The 25,195-nt window shown below is 34.4% G+C and overlaps 1 protein-coding gene across 6 annotated transcripts in view; it reads left to right on the top strand.

Moving 5' to 3' along the window:
• The window catches only part of ATG4C (autophagy related 4C cysteine peptidase), an 85,245-nt gene extending 61,843 nt beyond the window's left edge, over nt 1-23,402 (top strand). For 4 of the 6 annotated variants that reach the window (XM_045802179.2, XM_045802177.2, XM_045802180.2 and 1 more), the window contains exons 10-11: nt 5,895-6,014; nt 22,258-23,402. In XM_045802179.2, coding sequence (XP_045658135.1) covers nt 5,895-6,014; nt 22,258-22,425 — 288 coding nt within the window. In that variant the 3' untranslated portion in view covers nt 22,426-23,402. Of the gene's footprint in view, nt 1-5,894; nt 6,015-15,461; nt 15,540-22,257 lie in introns of all 6 variants that reach the window. The other 2 variants (XM_087865957.1, XM_045802181.2) reach the window with 2 other exon arrangements.
• The last annotated feature ends 1,793 nt before the right edge of the window (nt 23,403-25,195 follow it).

The following is a 25,195-nucleotide window of genomic DNA, read 5'->3' on the forward strand; positions in this document are numbered from 1 at the left end:
AACCAGGCACCCAAAATTATTTTTGAAAGAAACTTTTTTTGAAAGAAACTTTTTTTGATCAATACTTGTTTTTGGTCAGTAGATGGAGAAATTAAAATCTTAGCTCTTTTATTCAATTCCATGTGAGTAATCACCGGTAGTCCTGATATTTGAGTGAATGCCTTGAATCCGATAGGATTATGAAAGTTTAAGAAAGTAGTGTGCTATCTGAATATTTGAGACTGAAGAGGAGATTTAGCAGATTACATCTTTTGTTTTTCGTATGGTATTGAATTCCTATATATTTACGAGTTGAACTTTTAAAAATTTGAAACCAAATCAGACCAAGTATTCTTTTTTATTTTATTTTTTAAATTTTATTTATTTGAGATAGACTGAGAGAGAGTGAGAGCACAGGGGGGTTGGGGAGAGGGAGAAGCAGACTCCCCACTGAGCAGGGAGCCCAACGCGGACTCAATCCCAGGATCTGGGATCACAACCTAAGCTGAAGGCAGACACTTAACTGATGGAGCCACCCAGGTGCCCCTCTTTTTTAATTTTTTAGAAGATTTTATTATTTATTTGAGAGAGAGAAAGTGGGCATGAGTGGGGGGAGGGGTGGAGAACGAGGGAGAAACAGACTCCCCACTGAGCAGGGAGCCTAACATGGGGCTTGATCCCAGGACCCTGAGATCATGACCTGAGCCAAAGTCAAACGCTAAACTGATTGAGCCACCCAGACATCCCGCCAAGTATTCTTTTTTTAAACTACCATTTATTGAGCTCTTTCCACATGCAAGGCACTGTCCTAAGCACTATAGTTAGTTGTCTCTTGAATTCTTTTCCTCCCTATAGTTCCAAATGCTTTATGTATATATTTGGATTAATTTTGCATTTTTTTTTTTTAAAGATTTTATTTATTCGACAGAGATAGAGACAGCCAGCGAGAGAGGAAACACAAGCAGGGGGAGTGGGAGAGGAAGAAGCAGGTTCATAGCAGAAGAGCCTGATGTGGGGCTCTATCCCATAACGCCGGGATCATGCCCTGAGCCGAAGGCAGACGCTTAACCGCTGTGCCACCCAGTCGCCCCTAATTTTGCATTCTTGTGATACTTTCTTATAAAATATATTAGTATATACTATTGAATTTATATATTAACTTTGTAGAAAAGAATTTCCTTCATCTTTATCCATCTTCACAGAGTTTTTAACATTGTGAGGTGAACGTAAGTAGTTATGAATGTATATATGTCTATAATTTTCATATAGAGAATGGGGTATAAAGGAGCAGCATGAACTACCTTAAGGAAAAAAGTTGTGAAAAGATAACTTGAAATTAGAAGGGAATGAGAAGAACTCAAATGGCCTTTAGCAATGAGGGTATGTTGAACTGTGGGTTCCCACTGTCAGTGGTTCAGGTAGAGTATCAATTGTGGGGATGAGAAGACTAGAAGATCTGTATCTTCATAGGTATATATTTATATGTGTGTGTGTGTGTTTAATAAGATATCGCAAACCAGAGACTACTGCTTCATGTTATTTATGATACACTTTCAGAATGACCGGTTCTAACTGTTATAAATAACAAATTCTATTCTATTATTAAGGCAATATTTGATTTCCTAAATACTAATATTCCACTAATAAGGCAAGAAGAGCCTTATTTTTTTTTAAGATTTTTTATTTATTTATTTGACAGAGATAGAGACAGCCAGTGAGAGAGGGAACACAAGGAGGGGGAGTGGGAGAGGAAGAAGCAGGCTTCCAGCGGAGGAGCCTAATGTGGGGCTCGATTCCAGAACGCCGGGATCACGCCCTGAGCCAAGGCAGACGCTTAATGACTGAGCCACCCAGGCGCCCCGAGAAGAGCCTTATTAATAGACATGTTAGTCTGTTGTGATTCCTGGGCCCCCAGTTTCAAGTTTCAGGTTTTAGGACCTCTACGCAGTGGTGATTATTTTAATCTACCCTAGTAAAATCAGAGAATAGTGGCATTAAAGCTTTAAGAATGATGCGATGTGATTAGATAGATGGATGAGTGAATTCATCAGTGAGAGATATACCCTTTATGAATTACACATGTGAACTGCAATTAGTAGGATGTGCTTTTTAGTAAGGATATTCTCTAACTATCTTAGGAAGCTCCATCTAAATCAACAAAATAGCATAGCTACACCTAAAAATATTTGTTTCAGTATTATTTGTATGTTTACGCAATAGGACCCACTATTCCAAAAAATAAGCCTAGAATAGTACCTGGCATTTAGTTGGTGCCTAATAAGTATTTGTTGAGGCAGCGAATAAATATTGTATTGAAAAAAAGAAATAAATGGGAATTGACTCACCCTTACTAGTTTTTTCAAAAACATATTTCATTGTCACAGAAGTGTATCTAGTAAATACTCCCTAAAATGTGTTTGTAAAGTAGAGGGTGCTCTCTTACCAATCTTTAGAATTTTAAAAATTAAAAAGGAAATTATAAATACATAGCTCAAAGAATTATCATGAAGTAAATATAGCTGTGTAACACCCCTTGGGAAAATATTTTAAAGTCTAACTTGTTCTGCAATAAACAGAAATGATTCTGAATTATAAATTAATGTTGGCTTGACTTCAGAATCTTCTTGGGTGAACAAAAGAATGTAATTTTAAGTTTTAATGGTATAAAATGCCTCTGTGTAATATGAGTCCTAGTACTCATATGGTAACACCCAATAGCAATTTCAGTTTTCAGTTATCAGAGATTTATATCTGTATTTTTGCGAATAATTTAAAAAGTTCTTTGTAGATATCAAAGCAACCATGAATAACAATGTAGTGTTTGTTATTACTATCTATGATGATTGAGGCAATACGGTGAAGCAACACTAAGCATTATTTGGTTTAGTCTTATTGGTTCTTATATGAAAACAGTAATTTAGCATAATGTAGGACATCCTTGTAGATGACTTTAAAAAATACTTTGTTGGACCCTGTATAAACCTTTGGCCCTTCTTCCTTATCCCCAAGTAGTAAAAACTAAATAAACATTCCTTATTATTGGCTTTGAAGGAGGTGGGTTATTATTTTTAGATAGCTTGTGTGTGTGTAGAATAACTTAAAAAAAAAAGATTTACTTATTTATTTGAGAGAGAGATAGAGAGTACAAGTGGGGAAGTGGGGCAAAGGGAGAGGGAGAAAATGACCCCCTACTAAGCCTGCGCAGGGCTCCAACCCAGGTCCTGGGATCATGACCTGAGCCGAAGGCAGCTACTTAACTGACTGAGACACCCCGGGGCCCCTTGAATAACTTTTTGTAAATATGACCTAGAGCTATCTGTGCTGTGCCTTATACACTAACACACCCCTGTATATTGTTAACCAGTTTATGTAGCTCTTTTGTGCTTTTTCAGATCTGTCTTCAATAAACCAAATAAATAAAGCAGGTGAGACAGTGTTGAAAACCCTCCAAGTAAGACAATACTTGTGTTGACTCGTACTTTGGAGACTCCAGTTTAGTTAGGTTGGTTCTCACTGTATAAAGTATTAGCTAAGCATTTTATAGAAAGTCATAGTTTTGAAAACACATTTGTTTGGCCTGTATTTACTGCAATGATATTGGATTTGAATCTAACATATGATTGAACTATCTACAAGGGAAAAAAGCAGCTTGAATGTATGCATTTTGTATATCCTCTAATGATAACATGGGACACTAATTGGATCACTAGGATGGATATGGGGGAGAAAAAAGAGTGATTTTGACTCATTTACCATGAACATAAATATGAAAGCCTATGTTTTTCTGTATTTTAAGAGATAGTTTCAAGTTAAAATCCTGTATTAAATGTAGGGAAATTTTAAGTTTATGAGCTCGAATTCAGCCTAGATCATTTCTTTTCTTTCTCTCTCTCTTTTTTTTTTTGAGAGAAAGAACACGTGTGCACAAGCAAGTGGGGGAGGGGCAAGGGAGAGGGAGGGAGAATCTTAAGCAGGCTCCATCCCCAGCATGGAGTCAGATGAGGGCTCCATCTCACAACCCTGGGATCATGACCTGAGCGGAAACCAAGTTGGTCGTTTAAACTGAAACACCCAGGTGCCCCCTAGATAATTTTTCTTTCTTCCTTCCTCCCTCCCTCCCTCTCTCTCTCTTTCTTTCTTTAAGATTTTATTTTATTTTGAAAAAGAGAGAGAGAGTAGAAGCAGGGAGAGGGGCAGGCAGAGGGAGAGGGAGAGGCAGGCTCCCCCTAAGCAAGGAGCCTGATGTGGCTCAATTCCAGGACCCTGTGATCATATCCTGGGCTGAAGGCAGACGCTTAACTGACTGAGCCACCCAGGCGCGCCACCCAGATCATTTCTTAATTGAGCTTATTCTTCAATTAAAAGATATAAAATATACAGCAAAGCATTTCTCATACCTGTCCACCACATGCCCAGTTTTCTCTCCCCTAAACTTTATTTTGGTATATTCTTACAGTTCATTTATACAAACATAAACAAATACGAAAATATATATTTTTTATGGCCCTCCTTTTTTACATATAAACATTTTTTTATACACAGAAAAACAGTCTTTGGTAACCTCAATGATTTTTAAGGACAAGGTACCTGAGCATTCAGGATACTTAGGTGGCTCAGTCGGTTAAACATCTGCCTTCGGCTCAGGTCATGATCCCAGGGTCCTGGGATTGAGTCCCTCATCGGGCTCCTTGCTCAGCAGGGAGCCTGCTTCTCCCTCTTCCTGCTGTACCCCCTGCTTGTGCTCGTCTCTGTCTCTCTCTGACATAATAAATAAATAAAATCTTAAAAAAAAAAGATATCTGGGCATTCAAGCAGTTAAAAAAAAAATTTCAGGAGAGCACCAGAATGTGGTGGTTAAGGAAAAAAGACTTGAGTTATTAGCTTTATATTCTTCCCTTTTGCATTTTCTAAAGATCCCAGATGTCTACTAGTTATCTATATCCCATTAGCAAGAGCAGAGAGGCTAGTGCAGCCTCCCCAGCCAATTTAGATGTGTGGCACTGTGACCACATGAAAAAAGTGAACGAGAGGGACAGGAGGACTGGTAAGGAGAGCGCAAGGACCATAACAACAATTTTCAACTGTGTCCCATATGGGAATAAACAAAAATTTAAAGTAAAGCATAGTAGAAGAGTGGGTTGGGAGGATATGCAATTATGTATTAATTGTGTCAACTGCTAAAACTCTGAAGTTGATCTCTTTTCATATCATTATGGAACATTCACATGACTCTGTGTGTTTGTTTACAAAGTCTTGATATCCTTATTAAAGGGTTTTTAAACATTAAAAATATCTCAAAAAAGGGGCGCCTGGGTGGCTCAGTCGGTTAAATGTCTTGCCTTTGGCTTAGGTCATGATCTCAGGGTCCTGGGATCCAGCCTGGCATGGGGCTCCCTGCTCAGCAGGGAGTCTGCTTCTCCTCTGCCCCTCCCCCCTTGCTCATGTTTGCTCTCTTTCTCTCTCTCTCTGTCAAATAAATAAATAAATAAATAAATAAATAAATAAATAAATATCTCAAAAAAACCACACCAGGCTTAATTGAACTTTCATAGAAATAACTAACTTGATTCTAAACCTTGTACTAGCTTATGTATGTCTTTTCCAGTGGTACATTTTTCCTCCCTTCTGCGAGTGTCAGAAATGCATACCGCTTTGATGTACTTGTTTTCTTTTACAGAATGGCACTAATGCCACATAAGGTCGGGATTTGAATTGAATGTAAACAATGTTGGCGGTCATGTTTTACAGCTGTGGAGAGTGGAAAGGACCATTTGCCTAGGATAGACCAAAACACTGTTTGAAAGCATATTTATGAGAAAAGCCAGATGGCAAATTTTAAATTAAGTAATATCTTGTATATACTCAAGTCCATCAAATAAAACTAAATTAATCCTAAAGAACTTTTAAAATTGCAGACATTCCACTGCCCTTCTCCCAAAAAGATGTCATTTCGAAAAATGGATCCTAGCTGTACAATAGGATTTTACTGTCGAAATGTTCAGGACTTCAAACGAGCTTCTGAAGAAATCACTAAGGTACTATATTTAAAATATAATATTTGTAATTGACCTTTTTTTTAAATTAGAGATAGCCTATAAGAGGACAAAAATCTGTAAATTATTCTTTTGTAAAATTTCCCCTTGAATGTTAATATTATTAGGAATATTGTGAACCGGATAATGAAACTATTTGGGGACTCCTAGCCTTTGAGGCTAATGAAACCAACTAGTGACCAGTTGAAAATATCAATTGCTCCACTAGGTGGCACTGTTGAAATAAAAATCTCTTGCAAACTAACCATGTGAAAGCAATTAGGTTATATTTTATTTGAAGAGGATTTTAAAAGGGCAATACCTTAGGGGGTAGAAAAAAATTAATGAAGTATTTGATCAAGCCAAATTGTGCATTATTTCTTGTTAGTCCAAGTGCTTCTTTGATTTTTTTTTAAAAGAGGAATGGTATTTTTGGATTTCTCAGAACTGCTTTATAAAATGAGCTGTGTTGTTACCTTCCAATAAGCTTGTCTAATCTGATCTATTCTACTTATAGGATCTTTGAAATAGGTTTATTTAACTCTCTCTCATTACCTTTAAACTTCTGAATTTTTTTGGTACTTGAATACTGCTAAAATATTTATAGAACCTTAAGGTCTGTCTATATTTAGTACTTTAGAAAATGAAAAAGCTTACCTATTTAGGAAGTAAGCATAACTGGATGGCTGTCTTTATTAGTATCAATAGGCTATCATTTTATGGTAAGTAAAACTAATACTAGACTCATTTTTTAGAATTTTTAACTTGAGCTCAGGTGTAATAGTATTCATTGCTGCTTTAATTTCCAGTTAGTTTTCTTCTGGAAAATGGACCCAGTGGGTTGAAATTTGATTTTTTACAATGTAAAAATAGAATGAAAAAGTTAAATAAAAAAGTTTCATATAAGCTTAGTTTACTTGACCTGCCGTGTAAAAGAGGAAATTTAACAGGAACATGACAGAAAAATGAATGAGAGGAGAAAATGAGATATGTGAGAACCTTTCCTTATTCTTCATTTCTCATAGTTGTCGTCTTTTCATCCTCCTTTTAACCCAGAGGGCCAAGTGAACTTAACAAAATGTGTCTTCTGCATTTCCCTACTCTTTTATTACTTAAAGTTAGTGTATACATGTGTTTTTCTTTGACAATGCTGTCTTTATAAAGTATCATGTAAAATATGTGCTAAAATACACAAATCCAGATAATATTGTAATATAGATTGATGTTGACAAACATTTCCCTTTGAAGCCCTGCTTCCGTTTCTACTAGATTATTTTCTATCTAGGTGAAAATAAGTGTGTTTAAAACAATAAAGTAGTCTATTCCTGGAATAGAAACAAATCATATTATTACCAAATTGAAAAAACAAAATGAACAAATGAGTTGCATATTGATATTTTCTGATTAAAACTTAGTTTTTGTGGGTTATATATATATTATATATATAAATATATATCACCTATATATTTATATATATTATGGTTTTTACATGGGAAAAATACTTAGAAATTATTGCTCATGATGCATCAGAGTAATATGCAATATTAAAACAAAGGGAAACCATATTGAAATATCATTTGCAAGTACTGAGAATTTTGCCAGAGTCAATTTTTATTTAATAGTGTTGTATTTAAGTTAATAGCTTTTCATAGCAGTATCAAAAACTCTCTTTGTTGATTAATAACTTGATCATTTACTTTTGCTTGAAATGTTGTAAGTTAAATAGTTTTCCTTTTCATCTTAAAAACTGAACCTGGCATTTTTATGTTAAACTTACTTTTTTCTCTTTAAAAATTAAAACAATTTAAATTATTTGTTTCAATGCAGGATGTAATTTCAGTTGTCTCATTTTGAAAATAAAGCTAGGTAGTCTAGAGTCTCATGTTTGATTTGTAATGCTGTATGGATGAGTATTCTAATGCCTTATACTACATGATTTTTAAAATGTTAATAAAAATTGTGAAATTAATTCAGTGTTTGGCAGAGCTCAATTCAGCAAGTATCTGAGTAACTACCATGTTGAAAGCATAAAATGACCAAGCCGTAATCCCTACTTCTGAACAGGTATAAGGCTTCTGCCCTCAAGTAGCATTTATAGGCCAGGAGAGGGAATAAGACAGGTAAACATACATTACATTGAATATGATAAACACCCATACAGAAATAGAAATAAATTGACAGCAGAAGGAAGGATGTTGAAATGAGAGCAATGTCACATCCAAGTCAAAGTTCTTTCTTGTGATGGTGATATTTAATTTGGGCGTTAAAGTGTAGGCTTAAGTTACTTCAAGCAGAGGAAATAACAAGAGGAAAGGTATTGGAAAAGGAACACGTAGATCTTGTCTAGAGAATGGCAAATAGTCCAATTTGTTAGGTGCCAAGGGTACATGTAGAGTAGGATTTCTGTCTTCTGACTGCCTAAATTAGGATCCTCTGTGGCTTGGGATTCTCCAGTTCTAACAAGCCTCCCAAGTAGTCTTGTACAGCAAATTTGACAACCACTGGTGTAAGATTGCAGCCCAAAGTGTGATACTCAATGTTTTTAGGTTTAGCACCAGGATACATATTTTAATCCATATGTATTTATTTATATTCATACTAGAAAAATATAACTGGCATATTAAACATGTGATTTCCTGTTGATAAATGTACAAGGCTATTTAAGTTAAAAAGTGTGGAAAGGAAAAGAATCATTAATCGTAACAGAGATGGCATACATAAAAAAACAATGAAGGAGGCATATATATGTCCAAGGCTTGGGAAACACTGCTGTAGGAAACAGCAAAGGATGAGGCTAGAAAAGGAAGTTGGATAATATTGTGGAGAGTCTTGAATGCCAGGCTGAAGAGGTTTGTAATTTAGCAACGTGTTGATTTTATTAAATTAGTTTTTTAATTTCAAGCATACAGAAATATAAAGAATAACATAATAAATATAGAAATATAAAGAATAACATAATAAATACCCATGTGCTACCACTGAGCATAAGGGAAAAAAATACACATATAATTGAAGCATGTTAACCTTCCCCAACCTTATTCTCTTCCTTCCTTCCCAGTGTTAACTGTTACCCTAAGTTAGTATATGATACTCATACTTTATATATATCCATAAACAACATGTATTACTTTGCATGTTATTAAATTTATCATAAATGATATGTTTATATGAAAATGTATATATCCTGAAATTTGCTTTTTCACTTAAGAGTGACTTAGAAATTAGATCTGTATGTATTGGTCTAGCTTATTCATAACTGCTGAATAGTAGTACATTTTGTAATGTACTACTTTTAATTTAAACTGTCTTTTGTTGATGGTCATCTAACTTGTTTCATTTTTCAATTACAAATAATGTTTTTAAGAATATTCTTGTTCATATCTCTTCATTTACATATTCTGCGTTAACTGGGATTATTACAGGAGATACCTTAGATACACTAGAGTGGAATTGCTGGGTCACAGGGTATGCATATTTTTAGATTTGCTAGATATATGTCAAATGCTCTCCAAAGTTATCATACCAAGCAGTATATGAAAATTTCCAATGATTCACATCCTTATTAACACTCGATATTGTAAGACTTTTATACTTTTAACCAACTTCATGGATATAAATCTCATGGATATAAATATAACTACAAAGTATCTCTTCGTAGTTTTATTTTGTATTTCTCTGATTAATAGTGAAATTGAGCATCTTATCAAAGTTTATTGGTCCTTCGGTTCCCCTTTTGTGAATTTCTTATTTATTTCCTTTCTCTAATTCTCTATAAGGTTGTTTGAGTTGAAGGAAATCAAATTTATAATTTTGGATACTACCACTTGTTGGCTCTATTGCAAATATATTCTCGCAGGCTATTATTTTCACTTGTTAATGGTGAATTTAATTTTAGTCAATTAGTAAATCTTTTTCTTTATGGGTTTTGAATTTTTTATCAACAAAATCTGTAATAACAAAAGTCACAAACACATTTCCTACATTCTCCTACATTTCTACTAAAAGTTTTATGTTTCACATTTAGAACTTGTGTATGTATTAAGATCTGCATCTTTTTTGGGGAAGCATGGATAACTGGTTGTTCTAGCATTATTCATTAAAAAGCCTAACTTCTCTTCATTGATTTGTAATGCCTTTTTCAAAGACTTGGTTGAGGACAGAGCTGTGGGATGGGAGAGGAAGGAACTGTTTTAAGAGTTTGTAAAAGTAGACTCTATAAGACTAAGCAGTTTCTAGGACTTGAGGACAAGTGAAAGGGAGAGGCCCAAAACAAATCTGCTTTACATCTGAGTGTCTAGGAGAAAAAAAGTAATAGTTCATTAATATGGCAGTTCAGGTAATCAACAAGATTTGAGTGCTCTCACCCCTACCACTCTGCCAAAACTTCTCTCAGGGTCACTGATGCCCCCCACATTGCTAAGTCCATTGGTCATACCTTAGTCTTCATCCCACCTATCCTAACATTATTTGCCATAGTTGAACACCCACTACACCTTCATACATCTTCATTTGGCTTCTACAACCACTCTCTTGGTTTTTCTCATTCTTCACTCGTTTTTCCTTCTCAGTTCTTCTTTGTCTGCTCTTCTCCCCAGTCTCTTAATGTTGGAGCACCCATGGCTTAGTCTTTAGTTCTCATGTCTTTTTTATCTTGGTGATCTCAATTAGTCCTATAGCTTTAAATATCAATTATAAGTCAACTAAAACCAAGATCACAACTTTAACTCAAACCTCTCTTTCCAATTATAGATGTCCAAATGCCATTCAGCATCCTTTGTATGTCTGATGCACATTTCCAAAATCAAATTCTGATATTCCTTTTCAAGCCTGTTTCTGCTCATTATTTTCCTCATCTAACGGCAAAATTATCCTTTTATCTGCTAAGGCCAAAAGCTTGGAGTTACCCTTACGTCCTTTCTCTCTTATATCCTATAACCAATTAGATGTTCAATATATATCTAGAATCAGACCATTTTTCATACCTCTGCGGATACTGTTGTGATCAGCAATGGCCTAATTTGTTTCTAAACCCCCTTCCCCCAAACTTGTTCTTGATTTAGCAGCCTCACTGATCTTTTTAAAACCTAAGTCAAAACATACCACTCCTTTCTTCAGAAACCCACACTGAATTTTCAGCTCACTTATAAATAAAAAAGTTCTTACCATATCCTCCAAGGCTCCAGATGATGTGTGTCTCCATGCCCCATTCCCTTACGTCAACGCTTCATCTCTTTCTCTACCCTCTTTTATTCTGCTTTAGTCACGTTAGCCTCCTTGCAAATGTCTAACCTAATTGCGATGGACTGGAATGCTTTTTCCCTCAGATATCTGCAGGACTGATTCCCTCGTTTTCTTTAAGTCTTGGCTCAGATGTCTCCTCAATGAGGCCTAATCTGACCACCTTATTTAAATGTGCAGTATTCCCCACCATTCCTTCTTATAATTTCAGTTTTTTTTAGCACTTACTATTTTCTAATATACTGTATAATTTACTTATCTATTATATTTATTATCTGTCTTTCCCAGTGGAATATAAATGTCACCAGAGCAGGAATGTTTTGCCTCTTTAGGTCATTTATGTATCCCAAAGCATCTGGAACGGTGCCTGGCCCATAGTAAGTACTTGCTATGTTTGTTGAATGATTGTCTGAAGCTGGGTGTGCACTGGTGAACAAGAAAGTTATGACTCCTGGCTTCATGAACATACAGTCTTAAGTGGACAAGATGAACATTAAGTCCACAATAAGTGGATAACAAAAATTTTAAATTCCATAAAAATATAGTGTTATGGACAAGAAAAATAGGAAACAAAATTTAATTTAGCGAGTACAAAACATTTTATAAGATATATTCATTGCATTTTTCTTAAAGTCAGATGAAAAAAGTCTTACTTGGTCCACAAAATCTGCCCTATTTAAACCTACCACACTTGGGGCACCTGGGTGGCATAGCGGTTAAGCGTCTGCCTTCGGCTCAGGGCGTGATCCTGGCGTTATGGGATCGAGCCCCACGTCAGGCTCCTCTGCTATGAACCTGCTTCTTCCTCTCCCACTCCCCCTGCTTGTGTTCCCTCTCTCGCTGGCTGTCTCTATCTCTGTCAAATAAATAAATAAAATCTTTAAAAAAAATAAAATAAACCTACCACACTAAAGTTAGTAAAAATCAGCAAGAGAATAGTGAGGGTCCTCTTAATTACAATGAACTTAATCAATACATTTTCATGACTTGCTTTAAGAATGCTTCGAAACCTTGAATTGGGAGCAGATAAGATGAGCGATAGAGTCTGGCGTGATAGAGATAGCGGTATTTTTGGTAGAGTTAGGTGTATCTTTTATTTCATTGAAATGGTCAATCATGGAATCCCTGTGGATAGGGAAGCAAATGGTCTGGGAGAATTGAGAGAGGTGGAAAATTTGGAAGTCGGGTGAATATGATGAAGTAGGTTGACTGGGAGTACATCTAAAACAGTACCTCTTCCATCTTCCACTTCTTTAGACTTCACCATCTCTATGAATAGTTGTTTAATCCTGTGATATTTCTATTAACAATCTTCTTCCCTTCCTCTTGCCTCTAAGTGCTTAATTGTGTTGTTAAAATTTTTCATGTCCTTTTTGTTCCTGCATAGTATGTAAGATATGTGATAAAAGTTTCCAGTTGTAATTGTGGGTTTGTTAATTTCTCCTTCAAGTTCTCTTGCTTTTTGTTTTGTATATTTTGAGGCTATGTTACTAGTTATATACAAATTTAGTATTAGTAGGTCTTTCTATTGAATTGACTCTTTTATAATTACATGACCCTCTATCTCTAGTAATATTTTTTCCTTAAAGTCTGTTTTTGTGCTTTGTTGTCATATATCTTAATCCTGCATGTATTTTAAATTCTACAGAGCACTTTGTTTTAAATAGTCGGTATTACCCTTTCTGATGCCCTTCATTCTTTCCTGTATTATTCTGTTTCCTTCTGGGATCATTTTGCTTCCCTCTGAAGAACTTTCTTGATGGTTTCCTCTAGTGCTGTTTGCTGGTGATAAATTCTCTCAGTTTTTGTTTGTTTGAATACAACTTTATTTTGTCTTCATTAAAAAATTGAAATAATTGCAACCTTACAGAAAAGTTGTAAATATAGTGCAAATATATAGTGTAATATATATAGTGCAACTTTTTTCCTTTTTTCCATTTGAGAATAAGTTGCCAACATGATGAAAAACTGAGTGTGCAATTCCTAAAGACATTCTCTTACCTAACCACAATACAACTATCAAAATCAGGAATCCTAGTAGCATTGTACATTGTTACCATGTAATCCTCAGAAACTATTCATGTTTTGCTAATTGTCCCAATAATGCTCTGTGTAACAAAAGGCTCCAGTTCAGAATAATGTGTTGGATTTATATAAACTGAATCCCTTTTAATCTAGAATAGTTCCTCATCTTTTCTTGACTTTCACATGACCTTGATATTTTCAAAGATTATAGGACATTTTTGTTTTTTGGTTTTTTTTTTTTTTACAAGATACTTTTGATAATTTTATAGATTATCCCCTCAGTTTGGGTTTGTCTGATGTTTCCTCATGATTTTTCAGGTTATGCATCTTTGTCAGGTATATCATGGCAGTGATTCTGTATGTTCTTACTGCATCCTAGCGGTTGGCACATGATTTCAATTTGTCCCTTTAATGGTGATGTTAACTTTGATCAGTCGATTAAAGTGTTATCTGCCCGGTTCCAATCTGGCTTCCACACACTCAGTAGACCAGAGTGACGTCCCTGACCCTGGCATGCCTGTTTTGCTTAGCCTCGTGTAGTGGCTTTAGAAATGAATTGTTTGAGAGAGGAAGGGAAGATGATGAGCTTGCTTTTATTATTGAAGGATATTTTTGCTGCATAGAATTCTGTTTTAGCAGTTTTTGTTCTGTACCTTAAAGATATTTATTCCATTGTCTTCTGGCTTCTGTCATTTCCTGATGTACATCCCCTAAGATTTTCACATCTCAAGACATACTTTTCTTAGTTGCTCTCACCTGCTTTCTAACAGTTGCTTTATCTATTTTTTCCATTTCTTAATGATTGTTCTTGGTGGCAAGATTAATCTCATCATGACCCTCTAAATAATTATATTTATAAAATACTTGTTTTAATTCTTTAAGTTATAATTGAAAAACCCATTAAAAAATCCTAACATAAAATTAGTTTTATTTCATTGTAATTTTACCACATGAGTACTCTGTATAGAAAGGATCGTGGCATTACAGTTTTGTCTTAAATCTATCCAAAAAAATTTTACTTAAGTAAATTGTAGAAATAAAATAAACCAAATGAAAAGAATTTGGTTACTCTGTAAATGGCAACTGCATTATTCTGATTGCTTAGTCTAAAAACTGGGAATCATCCTGGATTCCTTGCTCTGTCTCACAACCCATCCCAATCCATCAGCAAAGTCTATCATCTCTCCTATAGAATAGATTTAGAATTTGGTGACTTCTCACCATTACCATTAATACCCTGGTACACCATCATATCTTCCTTGGGATTATTGCAGTAGCTTCTTAACTGATCTCCCTTGCTCTTATCTATAGTCGGTATGGCAGCCTGAGTGATTTTATTAAAATGTAACTAACATTACATACTAAAGTAACATGTTACTTCTTAATTCAAAACTCTACAGTAGCTTTCTAACTCAGAGTAAAAGCCCACTACTCTTCCAGTTATGTATAAGGCCTTCAGTAAGTGGAATCTCCCCCTTTTCTCCCTCCCCTCTGACCTTATCTCCTTCCTCTCTCAATTCCAGCCACACTTAGCCTCCTTGAAAATGTGAGGTGTCTTTCTCTTTCAAGGATTCTGCTTGTTTTCTTGTGCCTGCAGTTCTCTTCCTGCATATATTCTCATGATTCCCTCCTTCACTTTTTTCAGCTGTCACCTTCTTAGGCTTTTCCTGGCCACCCTTTATGTATTTGTTATTTCCTTCTTTCCTTGTTTTATTTTTCTCCTTAACATATTCATTTAAGTACACACACACACACACACTCTCTCTCTCTACTATATCATATATAAACACATTACACATATTTAATTTATTTACCACCTTTCTATTCTACTGGAATGTAATTTCAATAAGGGGTATTTGTTGGTTTTGTATATTATTGTTTTCCCAGTGCCTAGTACTGCCTGTCACATTGGAGGAATTCATAAATATTTGTTGAATGAAAGAATGAATTAAAGAGATTTTGTAATAAGTTTGTCTTATAAATTAGCAAAGAGCTCAGTAATTGAATTATAGCAAATCTAGTATGTTTTCACCTATTTCTTCTGTTGTATTCTCTTCTTTTTTAATGGATATATTATTTCTTCTTCTCCCCAATGAAATTAATTATAGTAATTTTGAAATTTTCTTCTGCTTCTTTTGCTGTTTGTTTCCTTCTGGATCCTTTTTTGTTTTTGCTTTAATCTTCCAGTTCTCCCTTGGATGCTTTCCCTCAAATAACTGGTGATCTTCTGTGTCTGTTTATACTTAAGAGTGAAGCACTAAAGAGGTGAGTAGAAGTTCTGTGTGTTTGAACATGGCTTTTTAGCTGGTGATTTTCATATTAAGATGGTCAGGTGATGAGCTTGCCTTTTCATTGGGTGACCTCCAGGTGTTAGTAAGTGGTAATCTTTTCTCTGGAGTTGTACCATTTTTTTCAGAAAGGAGTTCTGCCATCTCCCTGTGGAATGTATGTTGCTTGCTGTGCTCTAGGACCAAAAAGTTAAGGATGCTGAGGGCCCTGTGGTTTAATATTTTAGAGTCCTGCTTAATTCTTTAGCTTCTGTAGTCATCACTGTGCCTGGTATAATAAAGGCCATATCTTTATTCAGTTTTTTCAAAGAATAAATCTTTATGTTGGTTGCGAGGAGGGACCTGGGAATTGTGTCTGTATGTAGGCTTTCAGTGAGTTTCCTTGTTTTGAGTTTTGTGTCTCACCTCTATTTTTGTGCTTCTATATACTCTTCCCCTCCAAGTTCTACAGGGTGAACTTGCTCACTTTTCATAAGTATCCTGTCAACACATCTCTTTCCCAATCCCTGAACTTAGATTGTATCTCCTCTGCTCTGCTGTCTTGTAAAAGGCCTGATGTAGATTATTTTTTATCTTATCTCACATCCCCTATTCTTCCTTTTTTCACTTGTTCTCAGCCTAAAGATAATTATAAAATAAAATACTGTTTTTCTAATGATAAACTTAACTACCTAATAGTACTGATGTTTGAGGCCAGAAGATCTCAAATAAAAATGTGAGTATTAGGAAATTGTTTGATTATGGAATGGATGTCCACATAGGAAAAATATTTACAGGTTGCCAGTTGTCCTCTAGGTATAGAACAAAATTTATATTACAGCCATTGAATCCTAGATATCTAAGAGATCTTAGAGGTTATTCAATCCAAAGCTAACATTTGTGGAGTCCTTACCGTATGTTTGATATTGTGCTACATACTTGATATACATTATCTCATTTAATCTACACAAACCCTCTGAGGTAGGTACTGATATCCCACATGAGGAATCTTGTACTTACAGAGGTTCAGTAACCTTCATAAAGATCACAACTAATTAATGGTAGTGCTGAGATTCAAACCTCAGACAGTTTAACTTTGAGAATATGTGCTCATAAGCACTATTCTCTACAGTCTCCTATTTGTCCATCAATCCACATGGTCCAGACAGTTGACTATCTAGTCTTCATTTCAGGTAATAGTGAGCTAATTATTTTCCTTGGAAGTCTTTTCAATTTTTGGATAGACCCTCATTATTAAAAAAGGGTTTCTTATATTGAGTTGGAATCATTCTCTGTGTAACTTTTACTCTTTCATCTCACAAAGCAAGAGAATAAGTTTGCTTCCTCTTTGAGAACAAACATTCCCATTTTCTCCAATGGTACACAATTTCTCATACCCAATACTATTTTGGTAAATGTCTTTTTGTAAACACCTTAGTGTGTCAGGTTTATGTTCATGATTATATTTCCCTTCCTAGTTCTGTGTTCTCCAACTGAAATCTGAGGGATATTTTTCTTTCATAGGTCTTCTCTACTTCTGGGATTTCATGATAAGAACTCTGATTTCTTTTAAAATCATCAGGGACTTATTGTTTAGTTAGGAAGACATGAAATGGATTTTAAAGATAAATGACTGTAAAAATATATTTAGTAAATACTAACATTGTGATAATAATGGCAGCAATAATAGCCAACATATTAGAGGCCAGGTAATCTTCTGAGTACTTTACATATATTAACTGATTTACTCTTCACAGCAACTTCATGGCGTTGATGCTATCAATACTGACATTTTACAGCCTAAGGAAAATGAGACAGTCTAGTTAAGGAACTCGCCCAGGGTCATTTGGTTTGTAGGTATTAGCCAGGTTTTGAGCAGAGACTAAGTTCCATAGTCCATGTTTGTAATCCTTGTGCTACACCTGACAAATCTGTAGGACTTTGGAGAAAGTTATAAGCACTTCAGAATAAGGTACTTGGCAGTGGAACTTGGGCTGGAGCTTTGAGGACTGATTGAGTTTGTATGATCAGAAAGGAAGTATGAAGGGTGGCTAGGTGATGGGAACATCATGAGCAGAAACGTTACAGTAGAATGTTATGGAATGGTTATGGTAAAATGTTATGAGGTAGAAATGTTTAATGTGGCTAACAAGGGCCTGGATGATATGGTCTTGTGTACCAACCATTCTTCCTTTTTCCCTCTACCCTTGAGCCACACTAGCCTTCTTTCTGTTCTTTGAACATGCTAAGTGTACTGGCAGCCTAGGCCTTCGTACTAGCTGATTTTCCTACCTGGCGTGCTCTTCTCCTAGAACCCTAATGTGTGATTGCTTATTGTCATTTGGGTCTCAGCTTGGCCTTTTCTGACCACAGAACCTACAGAAGCCTTCCCGTCCTTCCTTATCACATTACCCTTTTTAATTTTTATCATGGTTCTCCTCTCTGAATGGTGTGTTAAGCACCATTAGTTACCTGTTCAATAGCCACCTCTTTTTGTTGTTGTTTTGCTAAGAGATTCCTGCTTTTATTTGGGGAAGCAGTACCCAGATATTCATTTTTCTTGGTCTCCCTTGTATTTAAGCACATTTTGGCCAGTGAAATATAAGTGGATGTGTGCTGAAAGTATCTGGGAAAAATTTTGCTCTTCTGATAAAATGGTAGATTTAGATGTGGTTCTGTCACTCCCCTTATATTTACCTGCCCCTGCCTTGAATGTGCACTCAACACCTGGGGTTTCAGTAGTACTTTGTGATCATGAGGGGAAAGGCCAAGAGAATTGTAGGAACTGTTTGACATCAATTAACCAAAGCTAGCTATGTCAGACTTTTTGTTATGTGATAACAATTCCTGGTACCTAAAGCCATCGTTATATTTTATCTTACTTGTTGTCAGTTGGCACAAAAACCATTCCTAATTAATAAAGATGACGTTATCAATGATAGAACCCTGGAGAAGCCTGGAAGGGAGCTAATTTTGGGAGGCAGAAATGATCAGTTTCAGCTGATAACTGCAGCATGCCTCTACTTACTGTAGGAGGCGGTATAGTATAGTGGTTATAACAGAACCAGCCTGCTTAAGTTTAAATCCTGGCTCTGTGAGTTACTAGCTATGTGAACTTGCACAAGTCACCTAACCCCTCAATGTTTTTCAGTTCCCTCAACTGTAAATTATGGATAAGAACAAAGCCTAACAGAGAAATGGCTGAAACTGACAGTAGATATTTTTGAGAATATAGAATATATAAAGAAGATAAATCAATAATTGATTAATATCTGCATTTTGGGATGTAGGAATAAGTAGAGTCAATGAAGGAGATAGAGAAGAAATAGTTCAGGAAATAGGAGGAGAAACAGGAAAGCAAAATATTACAGAAATCAAGGAAGTGAATATTTTAAGAAAGTAATGCTTAACAGTGTTGATTGCTGTAAAAATATCAAGAGAACAGGAACTAATAAAAGCCTTTTTTATTTGAAGACCAGAAAAGAGTATTTTCAGTATAGTGAGGGGTAAAAGTTGGGTTGCAGTAATTTGAGTTTGAGCAGAGAGAAGACAGAGAGGAGTATCACATGCACATTTAACTTACTTCAGTTCAACTACATGAACTCTTGCAGTAAAACAGGAATGTATTTTTCCATGTGTACTCTTTATTACATACTCTAAGCTAATATAGACTGTAGTGTATTGTACATTTATACATGTTATGGAACAGGGTTGTACATACAAGACTATGCATAACACCCTTTAAGCAATTTAAAGGCCTTTTGAAGATGATTTTGACTATGATTTTGACTGTATTTGATTTTCACATTATGGGCTGACTTTAGAACCTAACCACGACATAAAATGTAGCTCCACTGTGAATATAGTGGTGAATATAGACCACATAGGTCTAGACTGCTCTGTACTGGGTATAATTTTACATGTGTGGTGGCAGAGGCTAGAGGTAAAGGTTTTGGCCTGGGGAGAAGAGGTCGTCTCCTGGTTCTATTTCTGTTCTTCCTTACACCTACGAGCATTATGAAGGAAGAAATTGCTTAACTTCTGTCCTCCAGCTTTTTCCTTTGTAGATTTTGAAACCTGTCAACGTAGCACATAGGAAAAATGTGATAAATTATTTGACCTCCTGAAAAATGATTTGCCTTTTAGATAATAAAGCCGCTTTAGTGTATCTTTGACTGTGTTATTAAAATACAACAGAGGACTTGCCTATGCTAAAATTATTGTTGAGCAAACCACTGAATTACCTTTTGAAAATCGACTATGAAATAGTAAATTCAGTTATCTTAAATTTTTTGAAAAATGTTTTTCTCCTAACTATCTAAGATATACATGTTAGAAAGTTTGGAAATTAGAATTATAACAAAAAAAATCACCACTATGTCTTTCCTCATAGATAACTTAATATTTTGTTGTATATCCTGGTCTTTTGAAAATACATACTTAAAATGATTTTAATATAATTGAGATTAAATTTTATATATAGCTTTATATCTTTTTTCTTTTAACATTATATAATAATTTTTCCAACTTATTAAATAACTTTTGTTATCTTTTATTTTGTATAGTATATCAATTGATAATACCCCATCTCATATAGTTAGATTTTTTTTTTTCATGTAGATTTTGTTATCCATCATGGAGGGACTTTAAGCTTAGTTTGTAACCTTTTCAGATTGTCTTCTTTCACTTAGTGATACGCACTTAAGGTTCTTCCATGTTTTTTATGGCTTGACAGCTCATTTCTTTTTAATGCTGAGTAATATTCCATTGTCTGGATGTACCAATTTATTTATCCATTCACCTACTGAAGGACATCTTTGTTGCTTCCAAGTTTTGGCAATCTTGAATAAAACAAGTTTTTGTGTGGACATAAGTTTCAGTTCATTTGAGTAAACCTTTAATATATTTTTCATTTGATAATCTTTAACATATTTTAAATAAATCAAGAAAAGTTAGAAAAATTGTAATTCTCAGAGACTAAATCAATACATATGCATAAGGGAGCCTTACACTACAAGTGAGTTTGCAAAAAGTAGGTACATTTTATAATTAAAGGACAGAGGGCCCCTTTCTGACATTTTGCCCTGGGTCATAGATTTGAATCATAGTTGATGAGCCACTAATAAACCTAAATGACTTCTTCATTGATCTTGAAAGAAAGGATGAAGAGATGATAATATTAGCTTTGTTGTGCTGATCTGAAAATGATACAATGCCCATTAGATACTGGACTTTTACAAGTGACATTAAATGAAAATAAAATGACAATTTTTTACTCTATTCCAGCCATTGGCTGGAGGTGAAAGAAGCTTGCTCACATTATTTTTATTTTCTGCACTTTTCCTTCTCTCTTCCCCCACTTTTTTTATAGAGTGTAAATAAAATAAATTTGAGCAATGTATACTTTAGGAGAGCAATATGAATTATGGGTTACAATTTTCATTACATCTAATTTTTCTAAGTACTTGATTGTTTTTAAATGGTTCATTCCCATTCAATTTAAAAAATGTATTTCATATTAACTGTCTCATTGAGGTATTTTAACATTGTATCTGTATGGTAGGGCTACATATTTATTTTAGCCACACTTCAAGAGAATCTATAAGTACAATATATATAAGAACTTTATGATTCTTCAGTTGAATATTGACATTTGGGAGAATTTAGTTTTTACCTCTGAAATTATCCTTTAGAAACAAATTATAATTAATTGATCATGATTAATGATGTGTAAATACTGTTGGTATTTTTTCAGCATTCTCTGTAATTCACATAAACTTTTCAGAATCCTTATAGGTCTAGGTTATCTATAGAAAAGTTTGTTTCTATCAAAATGTCATTCAAAAATTTTATTGATTTTTAATGAAAATTTATTTTTTAATAGAATTTATTTAACAGAAAGATTAAAAGAATGGGTTGTTGGATTGTTAACAAATCCCAAATTGACAGAGGTTATAAAAGTTGTTGGTCTCCCCATAAAATTCCAGGTATACTCCTTTTTTGCTTCTGAATTATGTAGCTTTAAAAGGTAATGTATAAGGTATGGATTATTACTATGTATGAGAACACTATTTTTCATGTTTACCAAATTATTACAGAAATATTTTTTCAAATATGTGACTCTGAAAAGACTAAATTTTTAAAAATAACTTTATTATTGCTTTCGGTCAATTTAACAATTGCTGAGGCAAGGAGATTGGATATCTTTTGCCACATTTTGTAGATGATAGTCACGTAGAGTAATTTTGTCCAAGGTCTCAAGGTAAGTTGTAGAACTGAGATTAGAATGGACCTTCTGACTCAGTTTAATGGTTTTTCTTCTGTGTAATGGTACCAGTCTTTCATAATATTTTACTAGAGTTTGTTTTATTGTCTGTTACTACCCAAAGAAGATAAATCTTGATTCTTTAGTAAATCTTTAAATCAGAAGGTGATTAGAAGACTTACTTTGGTGGGGGGGTAGGATGGAATGATAATGTACTTAACTTTTGATGGTCTACTCTTAATGGAGAAGCAAGTATTTAGCTATAAGTAAACTCTACAATGCTAATGAACTTTTTGTCTTTTAGCCAGAACAGTGAAACAGTGGTACTGGATAAATGTAAATGAGAGAAACTAACAAGAGATATTAAAGGCTAAAGCATTAGATTTCGTCATGTGGTCCCATTGTGCACTCTTGTATCCAATAAGGGATTTTTCTGTACTTTCTGTTACAGATGCTGAAAATTTCTTCTAAGGAGAAATATCCCTTATTTACTTTTGTAAATGGTCATTCCAGAGACTATGATTTTACATCTACTACAACCAATGAAGAAGACTTTTTCTCAGAGGATGAAAAGAAAAGATTAAAAAGATTTAGCACAGAAGAATTTGTCTTGCTCTAAAGATTAATGCATTTGTGCTTGTTGAGAAGAACTCCTCTGCAAGGGGAACAATGAAGAGAAACAAGTTTACCTAAACTGACTTATTTTCACAAATATCTTAATTTTATATGTTCTTTAAAAAAAAGAACATTTGGAAATACACAAGTTTTAAAGATATTTTTCTGAAAGAGAAATGATTTAATGAATCTTTATTTCTAATAAATATCAAGTGATTCTGGCTGCATTCCTATTTCCCTAAGATCTGCTAACAATAACTCTAACTTAACTGTAAGCCTTCCAGTCTTCAAATTCTTCCACCTGAGGCCACTAGTGTCCTGAAGGTTTTGTGATATAGGCCCCAAAATTGGGATCACCAAATAGGTTCAAAAGCTTCCATTTATACTAACAACCAGAAGACCAGAGAATGAATCTTCAGTGCTGCATAGCCTCCTGATATTAATGCAACCAAAGGATACTTACGGATGTATCTGGATATATTTAATAGCAATTGTTAGCTGTGATATGCATACAATTATATAAGTAGAATTGTGAGTTAATGTAATACTTAGCAATATGATTTTATAATGGCTCCTCATTTTGCTTGCTATCAAGCCTTCTTTGAGGAGTGAATAGAAAGTATTGGCTTTCCCCAGAAATTTAAAGGTTATGTTATTAATAATAACTTCATCCAATCAAATCAGATAAAGGCAATTTTAAGATAGTAGTAGTGTTTGTCTCCTGTCTCAAAAATAGAATTTTATGGGAATTCTGCTTACTATGGAGTTTTTAAATCTAAAGATAAGTACTAAGAAAAATATCAGATGCTCCTCTACGTGATTTTTGCTATTTGTATGAATCAGTGTAGTGGTGTTTAGAAGGTGAGGCTATCTTTAAGGTAAATCTGCCTTAAGTGTATTGTGTGTTACTGAAAGGCAAATTTGTGAGTTATTATTCAGCCAGGATTATGTACTTTAATAAAGATATGAGAATGTAACGTACCTTTGTTTGGTTTTAATAGGATTATTTTCGTTCTTTAATTTGAAAAAAATCATTGTCTCATATGAAGTCTATTTATTTATAATGAAGGCAAGTAATATTGTTTCTCTGAAAGAAAAATATTAACTTATTTTATGGAGCTTTCATGTTTCAATGTGGAAAGGTGACTTATAAAGACATAAAATTGTGTATCATTTAAAATCATTGATCTCTTCCATCAGAAAGCCTATTTGTTAGGCTTAGAGTTGCATGCAAAACTGAAACAGAGGGGGCAGATTGCTTTAGTGTGCCTGATGAGAGAAATCAGGTTTGGCATTTCCCTGTGAGGACAGTTTATTGAATTGATATAAATGGGCTGAAATCTAAAATTTTCCTTTACTCCAGATAAAATCTGGACAAATTAAGTCCAGTACTAATTTTCCTAGAATGTCAAAGCAGTACCGGAATAAGAAGCCAGTAGTATGCCCGATTTTATGCACTGCAGTTGTCTCGCTAAATTATTGTGGTTTGTTCTTTTTATATACCTGCAGTATTCACAGGATTTTACAGCAAACACATCAAATGAGAGTACCCATACCTTCAAATGAATCAGAATTGATTTTAAGTATTCTCTTACAAGAACCATATAAAAGTTTAGACTTATACTATTGCATTCTGTTATTTTTTCACCATCTTCGGGGATCATGTTAAGTAGGTTAAAATTAGACCTGGCCAAAGTTGAGGTGAGAGGAGGCAGAAACTTCCTTTACATTGAATTATACTGAAAATACCCAGAATACTGTACAGACAAAACAAACCAATCTTGCAATACAGTCATCCCCGTGACTGAGAATAAATGTGTAGAATCGGAAACGATCAGCATAATATGCACATAAAAACTATTCAATAATGTGTATGAATGAATGCATTCATGAAAATCGAGATAGGCTGATTGATTTATCTTGCCTGTTAATTCAACTTCAGCTGAGGACCAGCCAAAAGTTGTGCTAATCTTTTATTGGAAAGGCAGCAACAAAACTACATCATTAGATTTAGAATAGAGGTACTGTATATTCTGGTTTCAGACTTTGTTTTGAACACAGATTTCATTTCAAGTTCTGACAGCCAGTAAACTCGGTCAATAAAGCTTATGGATGATCTCTTTCAGCGTGGAATAAAGGAAAGTAAAGAAAAAAACCAAACAAACCAAGATACTAAGATGGGTGTTCTCTTAGAATTATTATAGGAGGATCTTGCATTTGGACGTCAATATTAAGATACTAGTTTTACCATTAACATTTCAGAAATGAATTTTTAAAATTCTTAATGTGACTTTTTGATGGTGAAGGTTTCTTTTCTCTCTTCTTTGACACTTTGAATCCCCTTTTGTCAATATATTAACAACCAGCAGGCAGTGTTGAGAGTCATTTGCTGAATGAGTGAATGAAAAGATCCTTTACAGTACAAGTATATCCAAAAGGATGTCCCCGAGGTATCCATTTTTCTGTTTTTATATTAAACTAACCCCATTAAATCTCTATTATTGAGAAGACAACTTTATAGGATTAAAAATTTAGGTCACTTTTGTGTTCTGTTAACCTTGGCATTGTCCAAGGGCAAGCATATCTAAAAATATGTATGTTAATTCCATCTTGTTTTTAGAAGAATTAAAGAAATAAAACAGCAAAAATGACATCTATATAATATATCCAGTATTAAGTCAGAAATCTTAATATTTTAGAGATCTCTAATTTCTTTCTATCATTGCATGCTGGAAATCATATTAACAATCAAATCATATTAACCTAGCTCCCCC

The sequence above is a fragment of the Ursus americanus genome, chromosome 12 (assembly GCF_024610735.1).
Source record: "Ursus americanus isolate L20-20 chromosome 12, mUrsAme1.1.p, whole genome shotgun sequence".
Classification (NCBI taxonomy): domain Eukaryota; kingdom Metazoa; phylum Chordata; class Mammalia; order Carnivora; family Ursidae; genus Ursus; species Ursus americanus.